General features: G+C 40.9%; 2 protein-coding genes across 3 annotated transcripts in view; one reads left to right on the top strand and one right to left on the bottom strand.

Moving 5' to 3' along the window:
• Nucleotides 1-404: 404 nt before the first annotated feature.
• LOC117462991 (uncharacterized) lies at nt 405-5,155 on the bottom strand. Of its 2 annotated transcripts, XM_071206307.1 has the most exons (4): nt 5,111-5,155; nt 1,797-1,961; nt 1,436-1,537; nt 405-1,053 (listed from the first exon to the last, which is right to left on the bottom strand). In XM_071206307.1, exons 2-4 carry the CDS (start codon nt 1,951-1,953, stop codon nt 758-760), a joined length of 555 nt encoding a protein of 184 aa, XP_071062408.1. In that variant the 5' UTR covers nt 1,954-1,961; nt 5,111-5,155; the 3' UTR covers nt 405-757. The 2 variants fall into 2 exon arrangements, with proteins under 2 accessions (XP_071062408.1, XP_033961281.1); XM_034105390.2 differs by lacking the exon at nt 5,111-5,155 and having other exon boundaries at nt 1,797-2,290.
• itgb2 (integrin, beta 2) overlaps nt 4,401-12,425 on the top strand; it is a 37,911-nt gene continuing 29,886 nt past the window's right edge. The window contains exons 1-2 of the mRNA XM_034105158.2: nt 4,401-4,515; nt 12,186-12,237. Of these exons, the coding sequence (XP_033961049.1) occupies nt 12,189-12,237 (49 nt within the window). The 5' untranslated portion in view covers nt 4,401-4,515; nt 12,186-12,188. The remainder of the gene's footprint in view (nt 4,516-12,185; nt 12,238-12,425) is intronic.

Here is a 12,425-nt window from a genome sequence, read left to right as displayed (position 1 = left end):
GCCAGGTGTCATATGCACATTAAATAGGCTCAGCAGTAAACACACCTTTATTATATATCCTCCTAAGATGTTCCCTTACTATAATTAATTAAAATATTGAACTCACAACACTGGTAATTACAAACTTAACCATTTCTCTTTCAATAAATAAATAGTGCTTGTGTTGATGGACGCCGTTTTGAAATACAATGAAATTATCTATTTCAAAGCCACATTGTGGGTGGGACACAACTAAAGCTTCGCCAGTTTATAACCGATGAAACATGATGGTATCAGAATAATCACTTAAATGTGATTTATAGGATGCTACACATGTCACTGTAAAGATAGTGTCAGAGGAGAAATAAGCAAGATACATTATCTGTTAAATCGCCATGGAGGTTATCTTTTATTTATCAGCAGCAGATCAATAAGTGTCGGTATCAAAACATAACACTGGCACATACAATAGGTAGGCTCAGCAGACAGACCGTAGTGCAAAGTTAAAGTGTCACATGATTATCTACTAAATAGTGAATTCAGCATCAACATCACCAAGATGAAGTTCAAAACAATGTAACAGACACACCTTAGTGCAAGTTAGGTGTCAGTATTAAAAAACAGTGGCAATATATATATAATAACAATAGAAAATCAACTTCAATCAAATGTACCCAAAAAAAATACACTTATAACAAATATATAAAAATAGCACTGTAAGAGTTTAACTGTGGGCTAGCCCTGAATGTTTCCATGTCCAGGAAAACACCGCTGTGTGTCAATATTTAAAACAATAATACAGGGAGGAAGGCCTGTTGGACTTCACTAGCTCTGAAAGCACTCCCAGAAACCCCTGCTGAAAAGCCTTTTGTTGCTCCATGTGCTGTGCCAAGACTGCGTCCCGTTCATCCTGGCGCTCCATCATCGCAATCACCCTGTCCTCTGTTTCCTGGGCCTTGTGTAAAAGCATCATCTGGTCCTCGTGCATCGCCTTGCTGGCCATGGCACGCCTGTCCTCCATAGTCTCGATGGTGGCAAAGAACTTCTCATCATGTGTGTCCTGTGCGCGCTTTCCTAAGAGGAAACATTATTTAATCACCATGTAGTTTTACAGGCAGAAGGGACACGGTCAGGCTGTTAGGGCTATTCCGACTGATAGGGTTAGGCACAGACACACACACACACACGCACAGACACACAAAGACATAAACACACACACACACATACACACACACACACACACACACACACACAAGAGAGACACACACGTTACGTTTTCTTACCGGAAGTTATCTGACCTAGCCCGGATGTTTACAATTTTGTGAGCGTAAAATGGGCGCGAAAAGTGTAAACGCCTGCCTAGGCAAACACGTTTTCCACGGTGTTTCATAATTCATAATTGTACCATGAAGGAAGTAATCGTGATTGTGAAGCTACACTGTGTGTGTGAACGTACTTTTGCGTTTGGTTGATGGAAAGGGAGACGAGCAACGGATGCTGTTGCGATCGGGAAAGGAAAGTCCACTCGTTTGCAATCCAGCGAGTTGTCCCGCCTCGCCTGAAACAAACAAATGTAGTGCCATGAGTTAGTGAAGCACATTACAGAAAACACTGCCCACTTATTCACAAGACAAAACGTTTTTATGGCGGCCGAGAATAGCTAGTTAGATGTTATGTTATTAGCCAGCTCAGGGCCGGCTAACAGTGTTAGCCAGTTCAGCCTGCTCATGGCTACCTCGATCTACTGAGCAAATAAAAGTACATCTGAGACCAGTAATGTGCATATTAAAAACCCCAGTACAAGTAGTTTATTTTACCTTCGTCGTTGTTGCTCACTTCACAGCCGACTGAATCCGCCGTTTCAGCGAGCTCCCACAGCAGCGTGCCCGAGTCGATGGTCATTTCAAGTAGCTTTTGCGAACATCGCTCAAAACATTTAGAGTTGGGAACTGCTTGTTGTAGAAGCTGCTGCATACCTGCATCTGAGTAAATTGACAGAAGCGCCGACACTTCCTCATCATTCCGGTGCTCCGGTGCTGTACGTGTTGTCATAACTGCTTTCAAGTACAAACAACATACTCGCTCAGGTGTGGATGTGGTTTTGTAGCGAGGGAAAAAATGGCTGCCTAACAAAACAAATTCAGAGTCTAACGGGGCGTGGTTTGCAATTCGCCCAGCCAATAGAAATAGAATAGAAATTGGCACTCTTTGTCACCAGGTTCGTACCACCTCTCTAGCAGGGACTAAAAAGTACCAAAAGAGTTCCAAAAGAGTTCCCGGCACTGAGTAGTCCCGGCGGTGTGAACGCGACATTATTGGTACTAACGGTACTAACGGAACTAAAGTACCAGGGAAAGTCCTGCGGTGTGAACGCGGCTATGGTCCCTTATGTGTTACTGTTCGTGAACTTAACTTATTGTGTTACCTGAAATCGGCCTGCTCCCCGTGTGTGTGGGCTAATTGGGGGATTAAAAGAACTGGGTGCCAGCCAGTGGGCCATTACATGGAGGCTCACTGGCAACACATGCACCCTTTAGGCCTGATGGTCAAACAGCTTCAACTGTTATGCTGCAAATAACTCTTCAACTGACTTCAGTTTCCTCAAAGTTTTTCATTGTTGTTTTTATAAATGTCTTACAGGAAGCCTTTTTCTGGTGTTTACATCCTTATTGATGAGTCAACAATAAAGCAGTTTGGTGTTTATGGTCATTAGTATGTGTTGATTGGTTCATGTTTGTAGCATTTTTAAAGGTAGTTTTTTGAAAATGGCAAACAAGTGAATCAGATTTCTGTGTCTTACTTATACCTCATTCACACCAACGCAACTCCGGTTCAAGCTCCGTGCTAGAGCTTTTCAGGTTCAGAACCGGTTCTTCGGTTTAGCTCCGGCTCTTTTCACACTGCCCAGAGTCCGACTGGTGTTGCGTCATCGTTTGCGTCATGACGTAACCGTTTGCTGCTTCATAAAGCCAAACCGTGCGGAAACCCCTCACAGCTCACACCGACAACAACAACAATGGCCGATTGTCCTCTTCGGAAGACCAGATTCCCAGTCGGTAGCTGGTCTCTTCAGTGGACCACTGCTGCTTGTTACGTTTCTCCATCGTTGTGTACAAGCTGGATAAAACGCCGGCTTGTTGTTGTTGTTCAGGAGTTGATCTGCCCCTGCCCCCGCCTCGACGTAAGCGTGACGTATGCGGTGCTTTTGCTCTGGCCGGACAATTTTTTGGTGCTCGAAACGAACCGGATTCCGGAGCTAAGAGGCTGCTCCGCTGCGGTGTGAACAGGAAAACCCGGTGCTTTTCAAGCTCCAGCTCCGAACCGGCCTCGAAACACCGTTGGTGTGAATGAGGTATGAGAGAACTGTGTGCAGTGTTTTGCAAAAAGTGCCAAGTTGAATGACATATTGGGTTCAGAGCTGAAACTGTGTTTAGAGTTTTGGAGATTTGTGTTGAGGTTTTGCTTTTTGACTGTGAGTATAAATAATTATGCTTTATGTAAAATGTGTGTGTGTTAGCTACTGAAAAAACCGGTAACAACAATGGATATATGGACAGCAGCAAGAGGGAGAGGTAGAGGGAGGATGAGAGAGAGGAGGATGAGAGAGAGGGAGGATGAGGGAGAGAGGGAAGAGGGAGAGAGGGAGGATGAGAGAGAGGGAGGAAGAGGGAGAGAGGGAGGATGAAATGAAGTCAGTTGAAGAGTTATCTGCAGCATAATGGTTGGAGCTGTATGACCGTCAGGCCTACAGGTGATGCAGGTGGATGAGAGGCTGTGGTCAGACCCAGGTGGTAAAATAGAGTATTCTCCTTTCCTCTGCTTTTTTGTAAAAACATTTTGTTGTATTTATTTTTCCTCAAAGTTTTCAATGTACTGTATTTGACAAAGGCATCCTTGTTGTTGTCATACCTGCAACTATGAGTTCTGCATGAACGTTGCACCAATTTGTTTTGGAGAAAAACAAAAGTGTAACAGCAGTATATTTATGTTTCTACACATATTTTTGTAGACTTCAACAATCTTTACACGCCATAAAAGATGAGTGTGCTTTAGATTGAGCCCCGCAGTGTGTAATTGGTTGGACAAAGAGTCTGGTACTTTGAATGAAGTGTGCCATTAGCACAGTTTGGTTTTGCTAAGTGTAGTTGTGAGTGCAGTGCTCCCTCCTGAAGGGCAAATGAGGTGCTTTGCACTTTGTGAATTGTGTTTAGTGTTTTGAGAAAATAAGCCCTGCTTTAAAAAACGTGTTTTAGCACAACTTTAATGTAAGTGGAGTCTTTAAGCTTGCTGTGTGATGTATGCTAATCTGATGTGTGAACACCACCCTTCCTGTTCTCTAAAACATACTCTCTGGTTGCTTCACACTTCCTGTCATGTGGGTGGGTTAGCTGCTGTATTTAAACAGTACATCTTTTAGAAGAAGCCTCATACAGCTTCGAGTGATACTGAGACACAGTTCCCTCCATCACGGAGTGCGAAGGTGTCGGCTGATTTATCAACCACACACTTCAAATTCTGCTTTAACTGCTGTTACTGGTAAGTTTGCTTTTATAACAACATTGGTTTTTGACTCTCATTACCCTTTTTTCACATTCTTATATGACAACCTGATGCTATTGTGTTTCAAGCCAAATCTGGTGTTAATTATATTTTACTTCATCAAACATCGAGTCAAATCTATTTTGTAACATTGTCACACTCAAATATGAAGAAGAAAATCTACATTACATTACATTACATTGCATTTAGCTGACGCTTTTATCCAAAGCGACTTACAATAAGTGCATTCGACCAGGAAGACACAACCTTGAAGAAAACAGAATCATAAAGTACATCAGGCTTCATAGAGCCAAGTATTTCAAGTGCTACTCAACTGGCTATAGATAAGCCAGTCCTTTATTAGTATGCTAGTACATCTATGCAACAACACCGCTGTTTTGTACATTTATATTATCAACATAAACATACTTCCTGTTTTTTTAAGAGGAAGTTGACTAACTTAAGAACTGACAGAAATAACTGACCAAGTATTGGTAGTATTGAAGTTCTTTATTTGATTTCTGAATCCAAAACTGCTTAATTATAATGTAAAGTCGAGTGATAAGTTATAAGCAAGGTATTGTATACATACATACAAGTCAAGTCCTGCTTTGTCTTGAGATCGTTTTCAGCCTCGGTGAAAGAGGAAGTGAACTGATGACACTTTAATGTTCTCTATTACCTTGTATGGTGTCAACAGTGTGGAGAAAGAGACAAGCCTGTTTGAACACGACACCATGTCGGTGTACAACTCTAAAACCAGGGCTCTAAATAAGGGTGCTTATTTTAAAAAGCCTGTATGTGGTAATACAATGAGGAATTACTTTTTGTGAGGATACATTATTCACATTTCAACAAGATGGCAGTAATTTCTGTATGTAGTCCAATGATTGCATGTTGATCGAGGACCGTAAGATATTTTAACATCAACTGTTCTTTGGTTGAAGTAGTGAGTAACCTAATAATTAGTTAACAAACATAAAAAAAATAGTTGTGTTGTTAAATTGTCAATATGCAAACAATGCTAAAAGGTTTCAAATCATAACAAACTGTTGCAGAAAATTCCCTCGTCCCCACTGCACATTACCTTGTCATGGTATACGTTCCGGCAGGGAATATTTTATTGTTCCCTTTTACATTTAATGTGTCAACAAAGATGACTGATTTCTGCAGTCTGTTGTTGGGAAATTGGCAGGTTAGACAATTAATACTCGAGGGCCTTCCTCGTTCGATAGCAAATCTGGCGTAGCAAGGGCGTACCTTTAAAACTCGTGATTGTGGTGATTTTTCATCTTTAGTGGTGTCAATCCATCAGGAAATATAATTGGATTAATCACTAAAATAAAATGTTGTTAATTATGATCGATTACAAGTATAACAATACTAGTAGTTACTATTTACGACGCTGGAGCATGGACAAACCCGCTGTCACAGAGAGCCGCTGTTTTTATCATGTGTGGTACACCGGACATACTGTATGCTTGAATGGTAGTATTTCTACTGCGAGCACTATCTGTACCTGCAAACACATTTTCATGTTTGATCAAATGCCTAAAATGACCTAGCCTATGCTTATATTATTCTTATAAGCAACTCATTGTTTTGTAATTATACAACTGAGGACTGTCCTCTCAAAGGATCAAGTAATGTGAAGTTATAGGGCGAGTCTTTTTAAACATGAACAATATCAGTTTTTTTTGTTTTTTTTAAACTTTTTTTTTATTGAGTCAGGCACAATGAGTTTACATTTATACAGTCAATATTTTTATTTATTTTTCCCCTTTCCCTCTCTCCCGGTCCTAGCTAGTAAAATAAATAACTAACTAAATGAATAAGATAGATACCTGTATAGGTAAAAGTAAAGTAATATCGAAGATAATATTAAAAGAAAATGTATAGATAAGGGAATAAAGAATAGTAACAGTAATACTTGTACCCATATACTCATATGTATACCCACATGTACACATGCACATACATACACGTACCTACCTACATACATACATGTATACAAAGACAGAACAAATAAATAAAAATAAATAAATGAAAAATTAATATAAAAAGAGACACAAGAAAAAAAACAAAGGAAAAAAAAAAACATACATTCGTAGTCCCCCATCTTTCTCCTTAATGTAGTGTCTGAAGTTCAGCTATGTAGGCTATCATAGAGCCCCCGACAGATTCTAATAGTTTTGAGGAGCCCCTCAGGTTATATTTAATCTTCTCCAAGTTCAGGTACAACATTAGATCTTTAAGCCATTGAGATGCTTTAGGTGGTATAGAAGATTTCCATTCTAGGAGTATTCTTCTTCGTGCTAAAAGAGATGCAAAGGCTTCTGTCTTTAGCTTTCCTCTTCAACATTCGGTGGCCAGGTATTACTCAAAAAATGGCAGTTTCTGCACATGGTGTCAATACCACGTCCAAGGCCTCAGTAAGGTGATTGAAAATGCTTGTCCAGTATCCTTGTAGGCGAGGACAAGACCAAAACATATGAGTCATGTTTGCTGGTGACATGTGGCATCTGTTACAGGTGTCCGTAACATTTGGATATATTTTGGAGAGTTTAGAGTTGGTGTAATAGATACGGTGGACAACTTTTAGTTGTATAAGATTGAGCCTGGCACAGGACGTACTATTGTTCACTCTCGCTAATGCGCCATCCCAGACCTCATCATCCATGGCTTGGACTAGTTCCTCTTCCCAATGTTGTTTGATTTTATCAAGCGATGTTCCTGTGAGGTGGGAGACGGAATTGTAAATTCTTGAAATCAGACCTTTTTCGATTGTTAAAGTGTCCAGAATTGAGTCAATTATTGAATCCGGAGGGATATTGGGGAATGAAGGGTTGTTTAGTTTAACCCAGTTTCGGACCTGGAAGTAGCGAAATAGATGAGTGCTTGGAAGGCAACATTTGTCAGAGAGTTGGCTAAAGCTACCGAAAACATTGTTAATGTAAAGGTCCCTTACTCTTATAAGCATGGGCGGCGCCAGGATTTTTTTGCTGTAGTAGCTTAGCAGTTGCTCTATGACAGCACGGCGTTGCTAGTTAATTTTCAAAATAAACAAACAATATCAGTGGGCCAAGCACGAGCCTGTTCATATTGTAGCGTTCACCGCTATTCAAGATCATTCAAGCCTTCAATGTCGAAAACGTTCTCTTTATTTACAGAACCAATCAATAGTGTAACACTCATGACTTTCACGTAACACACACCTGACAACGCACACACATACACACCTGGAAGGGGCGGTCTCTCCCTAACTCCCACCTACAACATTGCCTAAATAACGAACTTTTCCTCCTCTCTGGCCTCATTCTGTGACTCTCCTCCTCCTCCTCCTCCTCCTCCTCCTCCTCCTCCTCCTCCTCCTCCTCCTCATTCTCAGTTCTCTTCTCCTCATTCACAATTCCCCGTGTTAGATCTCACTGTCAGCACGCCTCGAACAATGCGCCATGTCGGAAAATACAACACATTCTTGATTCATTTAAAATGACCATTTGTAACTGAGAGGAGCAACTGCTCATTTCTGCCGAGATGCTCAAAGGGTGAGACGCTGTGTCTGAGAATCACTGACTAGCAGAATTTGTATATTCTGGAGTGGAGCTCTGCAGAGAGCAGGGTGGAGGAAATGAGGGCAGTGGATCAAGAGGAGCAGCGCTAGTTCCACTGCAGCTCGTGGTAGCAGCTAGCTGGTCCTGCTGCTGCGGGTGCAGCGGGTCAGTTGGCGGGGGCACCTGCTCTTCGTGGTCCCAATCCTCCCGGTTTTCATAGTGCACATCGGGATCCTTGTGGATAGCATGGTTGTCCGGCTGGACCGGCTCCGTTGGAGAACGCGGTCGTTTACGCTGACTTGTGACTGAGAAATGTTTCCATTTTCGATCTACTGAGAATTAGCCAAGTAACAGTTCACGCAGTAAATTACAACGACCCGCCCCTGATAGATCCCGCGAAAATGTATCATATTTATACACATTCTCGCGGGCTGCGAGAATGTGTATAAATATGATACATTTTCATATCAAAACAATGGGGTTGCTAAGCCGTTGCTAGGCCAATTGTTGGAGTTGCTATAGCAACTCCTAGATACCCCCTGGCGCCGCCCCTGCTTATAAGACCTACTCTCTGCCACATAGAGAAGGCCCCATCAGTGTAAGGGGGGAGAAAGAGAGAAACAAACACAATACACACAAAATCGTCACAGATTATTTTGCGGTATTTGGCTGCAGAACGAAATCATGTACGCAACGTAACTAGGAGTCTAGTGGACGGTATCAGTACTACAAGTACGACAAAAATAAATAAATACATATATTTTTTTTAATTAATTACGTTGTTTATAAATTAATCTGAGGGCCGCAAAAAGAGGAGGTGGCCCCCGGGCTGCCATTTGCCCATCCCTGCTCTAGATGATAGGAAAGGAGGTTCAATACTTCCTTTATAACCTCCAGTGGCGTCGTTAGACATAGCCCCGGATGTTTTTTGCAAAGTCCCGGATCTCAAAAATGTTAATCATAAAATATGAATGTTAATAACAAAACTATGTTCATAACAATTGAAAAAACAGTCCCGGATCTATTAATCTGTCATTCCGATCATGCATTAAAGCCCTTGAAAATAATAATATCGTTGATCAAATCTTTGAGTCATTCAGCAGATATAACGTTATTTTTACTGTCTATGGTCAATCCACGCACTGGGCACGCTCACCTGAGAGGGCACAAGAGAGAGAAATTGCGTAACTTTGGCATGGTGGTAGCTTGCTAGCTATGATGGATAAAAGAAACTTAAAAACAAATATAAGGGATCATGAAGACAACGAGGCACAGGCCAGGCAAGATGAGGTGGAGGAGTTATCTCCTGTTGCTGCACTGCCTCATCTTCAAGCTCAGGTTGGTGAAGATGAGGGCTCTTTATCTAGCTAATGTTAATGTTGGCTAGATCAGCTAGCCTGCAGTCACTGTGGTATGAATGTGGAACAGCCAGGTGCTAGTAAGCAGCTGCGTGTCTGGCACGAAAAACTGGGGTGTGCGTGTGTTCACAATTGGGCTGACTTTATGTCTGCATATATCCTTGTAAAATAACTCGTAAATATTTTTAATCCACTATTTTTACATTATATTCCAGTAGATTGTTATCTCTCGTATAACACCAATAACGACCAGGAACTGTCAGAAACACGGTGGATCCACCCAAAACAAAACACGTCGCCTTCCTAAACCTAACATTGAGTCTATGCTTGTCTTTTGAAATGTACCCTACTATATACATAAACTCCACTTGACTTGAAGCATATGCATCCTCTAGGTCAGTGTTTTTCAAAGTGGGGGCCCCGACCCCCCGGGGGGCCGCCAGGGGGCACCAGGGGGGTCACGCAAAGTTTGAGGGAAACAGGATTTTTTTTTTTTAAATCACACGACCGCCCTTCAAGCCAATCAGAATCGAGCTGCGGCGACTGAGAGTGAAACTGAGTATCTGCTCAGCTTTTGGAGCAAGTGAGAGCTAGTGAATATTTCGCTCTGCAGCTGGATGAGAGCACGGATGTAGCAAATGTCGCAGAATTGCTTGCATACATCAGATTTATTTCAGAAGATAACTTTGTTGAGGAAATATTATTTTGCAAAGCACTGGAAGGTAGGACCACATGAAGAGAGAGTTTTAGATGAGTACATCATCTCAAACGGACTTGACTGGTCTCGTTGTGTGGGTGTGTGTTCAGATGGGGCAGTGCGGCTATGACAGGCAAAACAAGTGGAGTGACAAATGTAGTACTGCATGCTCCATCGCGAGGCACTTGTACACATCATTTAAATAAAAAAAAACTGCTGTCCCCCGCCAGAGGACAATGCTATATGGGGTCCTTGGCATGGCAAAGTTTGGGAACCCCTGCTCTAGGTGATTGAAAGATTTAACATATTTCGACTCAGGCTACCATAGTTCACTTTATATAGCAAGCAGCCATGTCAAGCTAGCAACAGGTCATGTCATGCTTCCATTGAATCAATATTGAATCAATCATTAGTGTGCCATAAAGTAACCTACCATGTTATGTTCCTTGTTCATTGTGTATTATTGACATCTAGTGGACATTTGAAGACACTACACAGATTAGTTTGTGTGTATGTGTGTGTGCAAAATAGGAAATATTATTATTAATAACAACAATAATAATAACACATTTATTTATAGAGTATCACATTAAAACAATTAAATAGCTTCATATACTGTAGGAGGAAAATCAAGAGTGACATGGAAGGCGTGTATGTAGTAGTGATGATTCAATTAGACACATGGCCTTGACGATGGCAAAGTGATTGACACATTTGCCAAACTGAAATCAAGACGCCACACCCTCATGCTTCCTCCCCAGAAGAAATTGAATGTTATTGCACTCAACACTCCCCAAAACTCCAGCTCCCCCAAGTTCAAGTCTCGAATTCCCTGGGATTGTTGCACTGCTCAAATGTAACCCTTTGGCAACCAGCCCTTCTTTTCAAACTTGAAAACCTTCTTTTGTATTGAATGAAGATGTTCATTTTACATTGGTGGTAGTAATAGTTTAGTGTCGGTTGATAACCTTGAAATAAAGCAAAGCAAAATAACCTAATGACTCAATTTCTCTTAAAATACACATAAACATTAAAGGTGGGGTAGGTAAGTTTCAGAAACCGGCTCGAGGTACATTTTTTGTTATATTACATGGAATGCTCTTAACATCCCGATAGCAATGAATATCTGAAGTGCTTTGACAAAAAATCCATAAAAAAATGTCATCTGTAGAAGCCGTAATACTGTAAAAAATACAACCAATCCGTTTAGCCGGCCCGGCTAAAGTAACTGGATGGCCTACCTGTCTGTCAGCCTTCCATCGGGGCACAAACTTGTCTCGTGCCCTCATTGGTCATGTGCGCGTTCGTGTGTGTTGGAGGAGGGGCTCTGTGAGGAAGTGGCAGATTTTCTCCGGTTGTGTATTTTCAAATTGTAGCGATCTCGAGCCGGTTTCTCAAATGTACCTACCCCACCTTTAAGGAACATATCTTTACCACATTCAGAGTTAGTAATTAACCTGATAAATAACATGTCAATGAAAAGCAGATGTGTTGTTTGTTATATAAAACTAAGATGTTATAGGATTATATTTGGAGGAGGAATTGACAAAAGAGCGGACAGAGAAAGTAAGGTGCATGTGAAACACAGAAAGAAGGTTGAGTTATGGGATACGCTAACATTTCACACTATTTAAATCAAACTCGATGGCAGAACAGCCCCCTTTCCTGAAAACCTTTTACTGCAAGCATTTAATTATAAGGCCAAGCTTTTGATATTTACACCTCATTCTCGGAAAATGTCACAGTTTATTATTTGTTCCAATGATTTGCCTTTGTTTGTGCATTTGGTTGACACAAAGCTATAAATACAATATCTTTAGTGTTGGCTATATTTTGTGGAAAAAGTATAATAAAGTGAAACTGTAAGATTGTATTTTCATCAGTTCGATGTATGTTCATTTTAAGGAATCCTTTAATCAATGCGAAAACCAATTGTGGAATACATTAATTATTCATGAATGAGATCCAATCTGTGGCTAGTACAAGTAGTGAGGCCAATGTTAATAGAATAATGAATGTCAGTTAAGGTTTACATTGAAAATGTGTATTGGTTTACAGGAAATGGAGAATTATTTGCTGTTTCTTCTGCTCATGCTGATGGGTGAAAATGGTAAGTTTTGAAAACGTTAACATTATTAGTAATTTAATTGAAAATCTTTAAAGCTCAACTAAAACATATTTGTTATATTAATGAGTGAAATGATTTCAATGCGACATTAGACATGTGTGAGAGCAAGCCCTGCAGTTCATCAGAGCATTGTATCCACTGTCATTGCATAGTAAGAGAGGCTATACGTG

Source organism: Pseudochaenichthys georgianus, chromosome 17 (assembly GCF_902827115.2).
Source record: "Pseudochaenichthys georgianus chromosome 17, fPseGeo1.2, whole genome shotgun sequence".
In the NCBI taxonomy this organism is placed as follows: domain Eukaryota; kingdom Metazoa; phylum Chordata; class Actinopteri; order Perciformes; family Channichthyidae; genus Pseudochaenichthys; species Pseudochaenichthys georgianus.
Note: the sequence above shows the minus strand (reverse complement) of the source record. Positions and strands in the feature narration are given on the sequence as shown.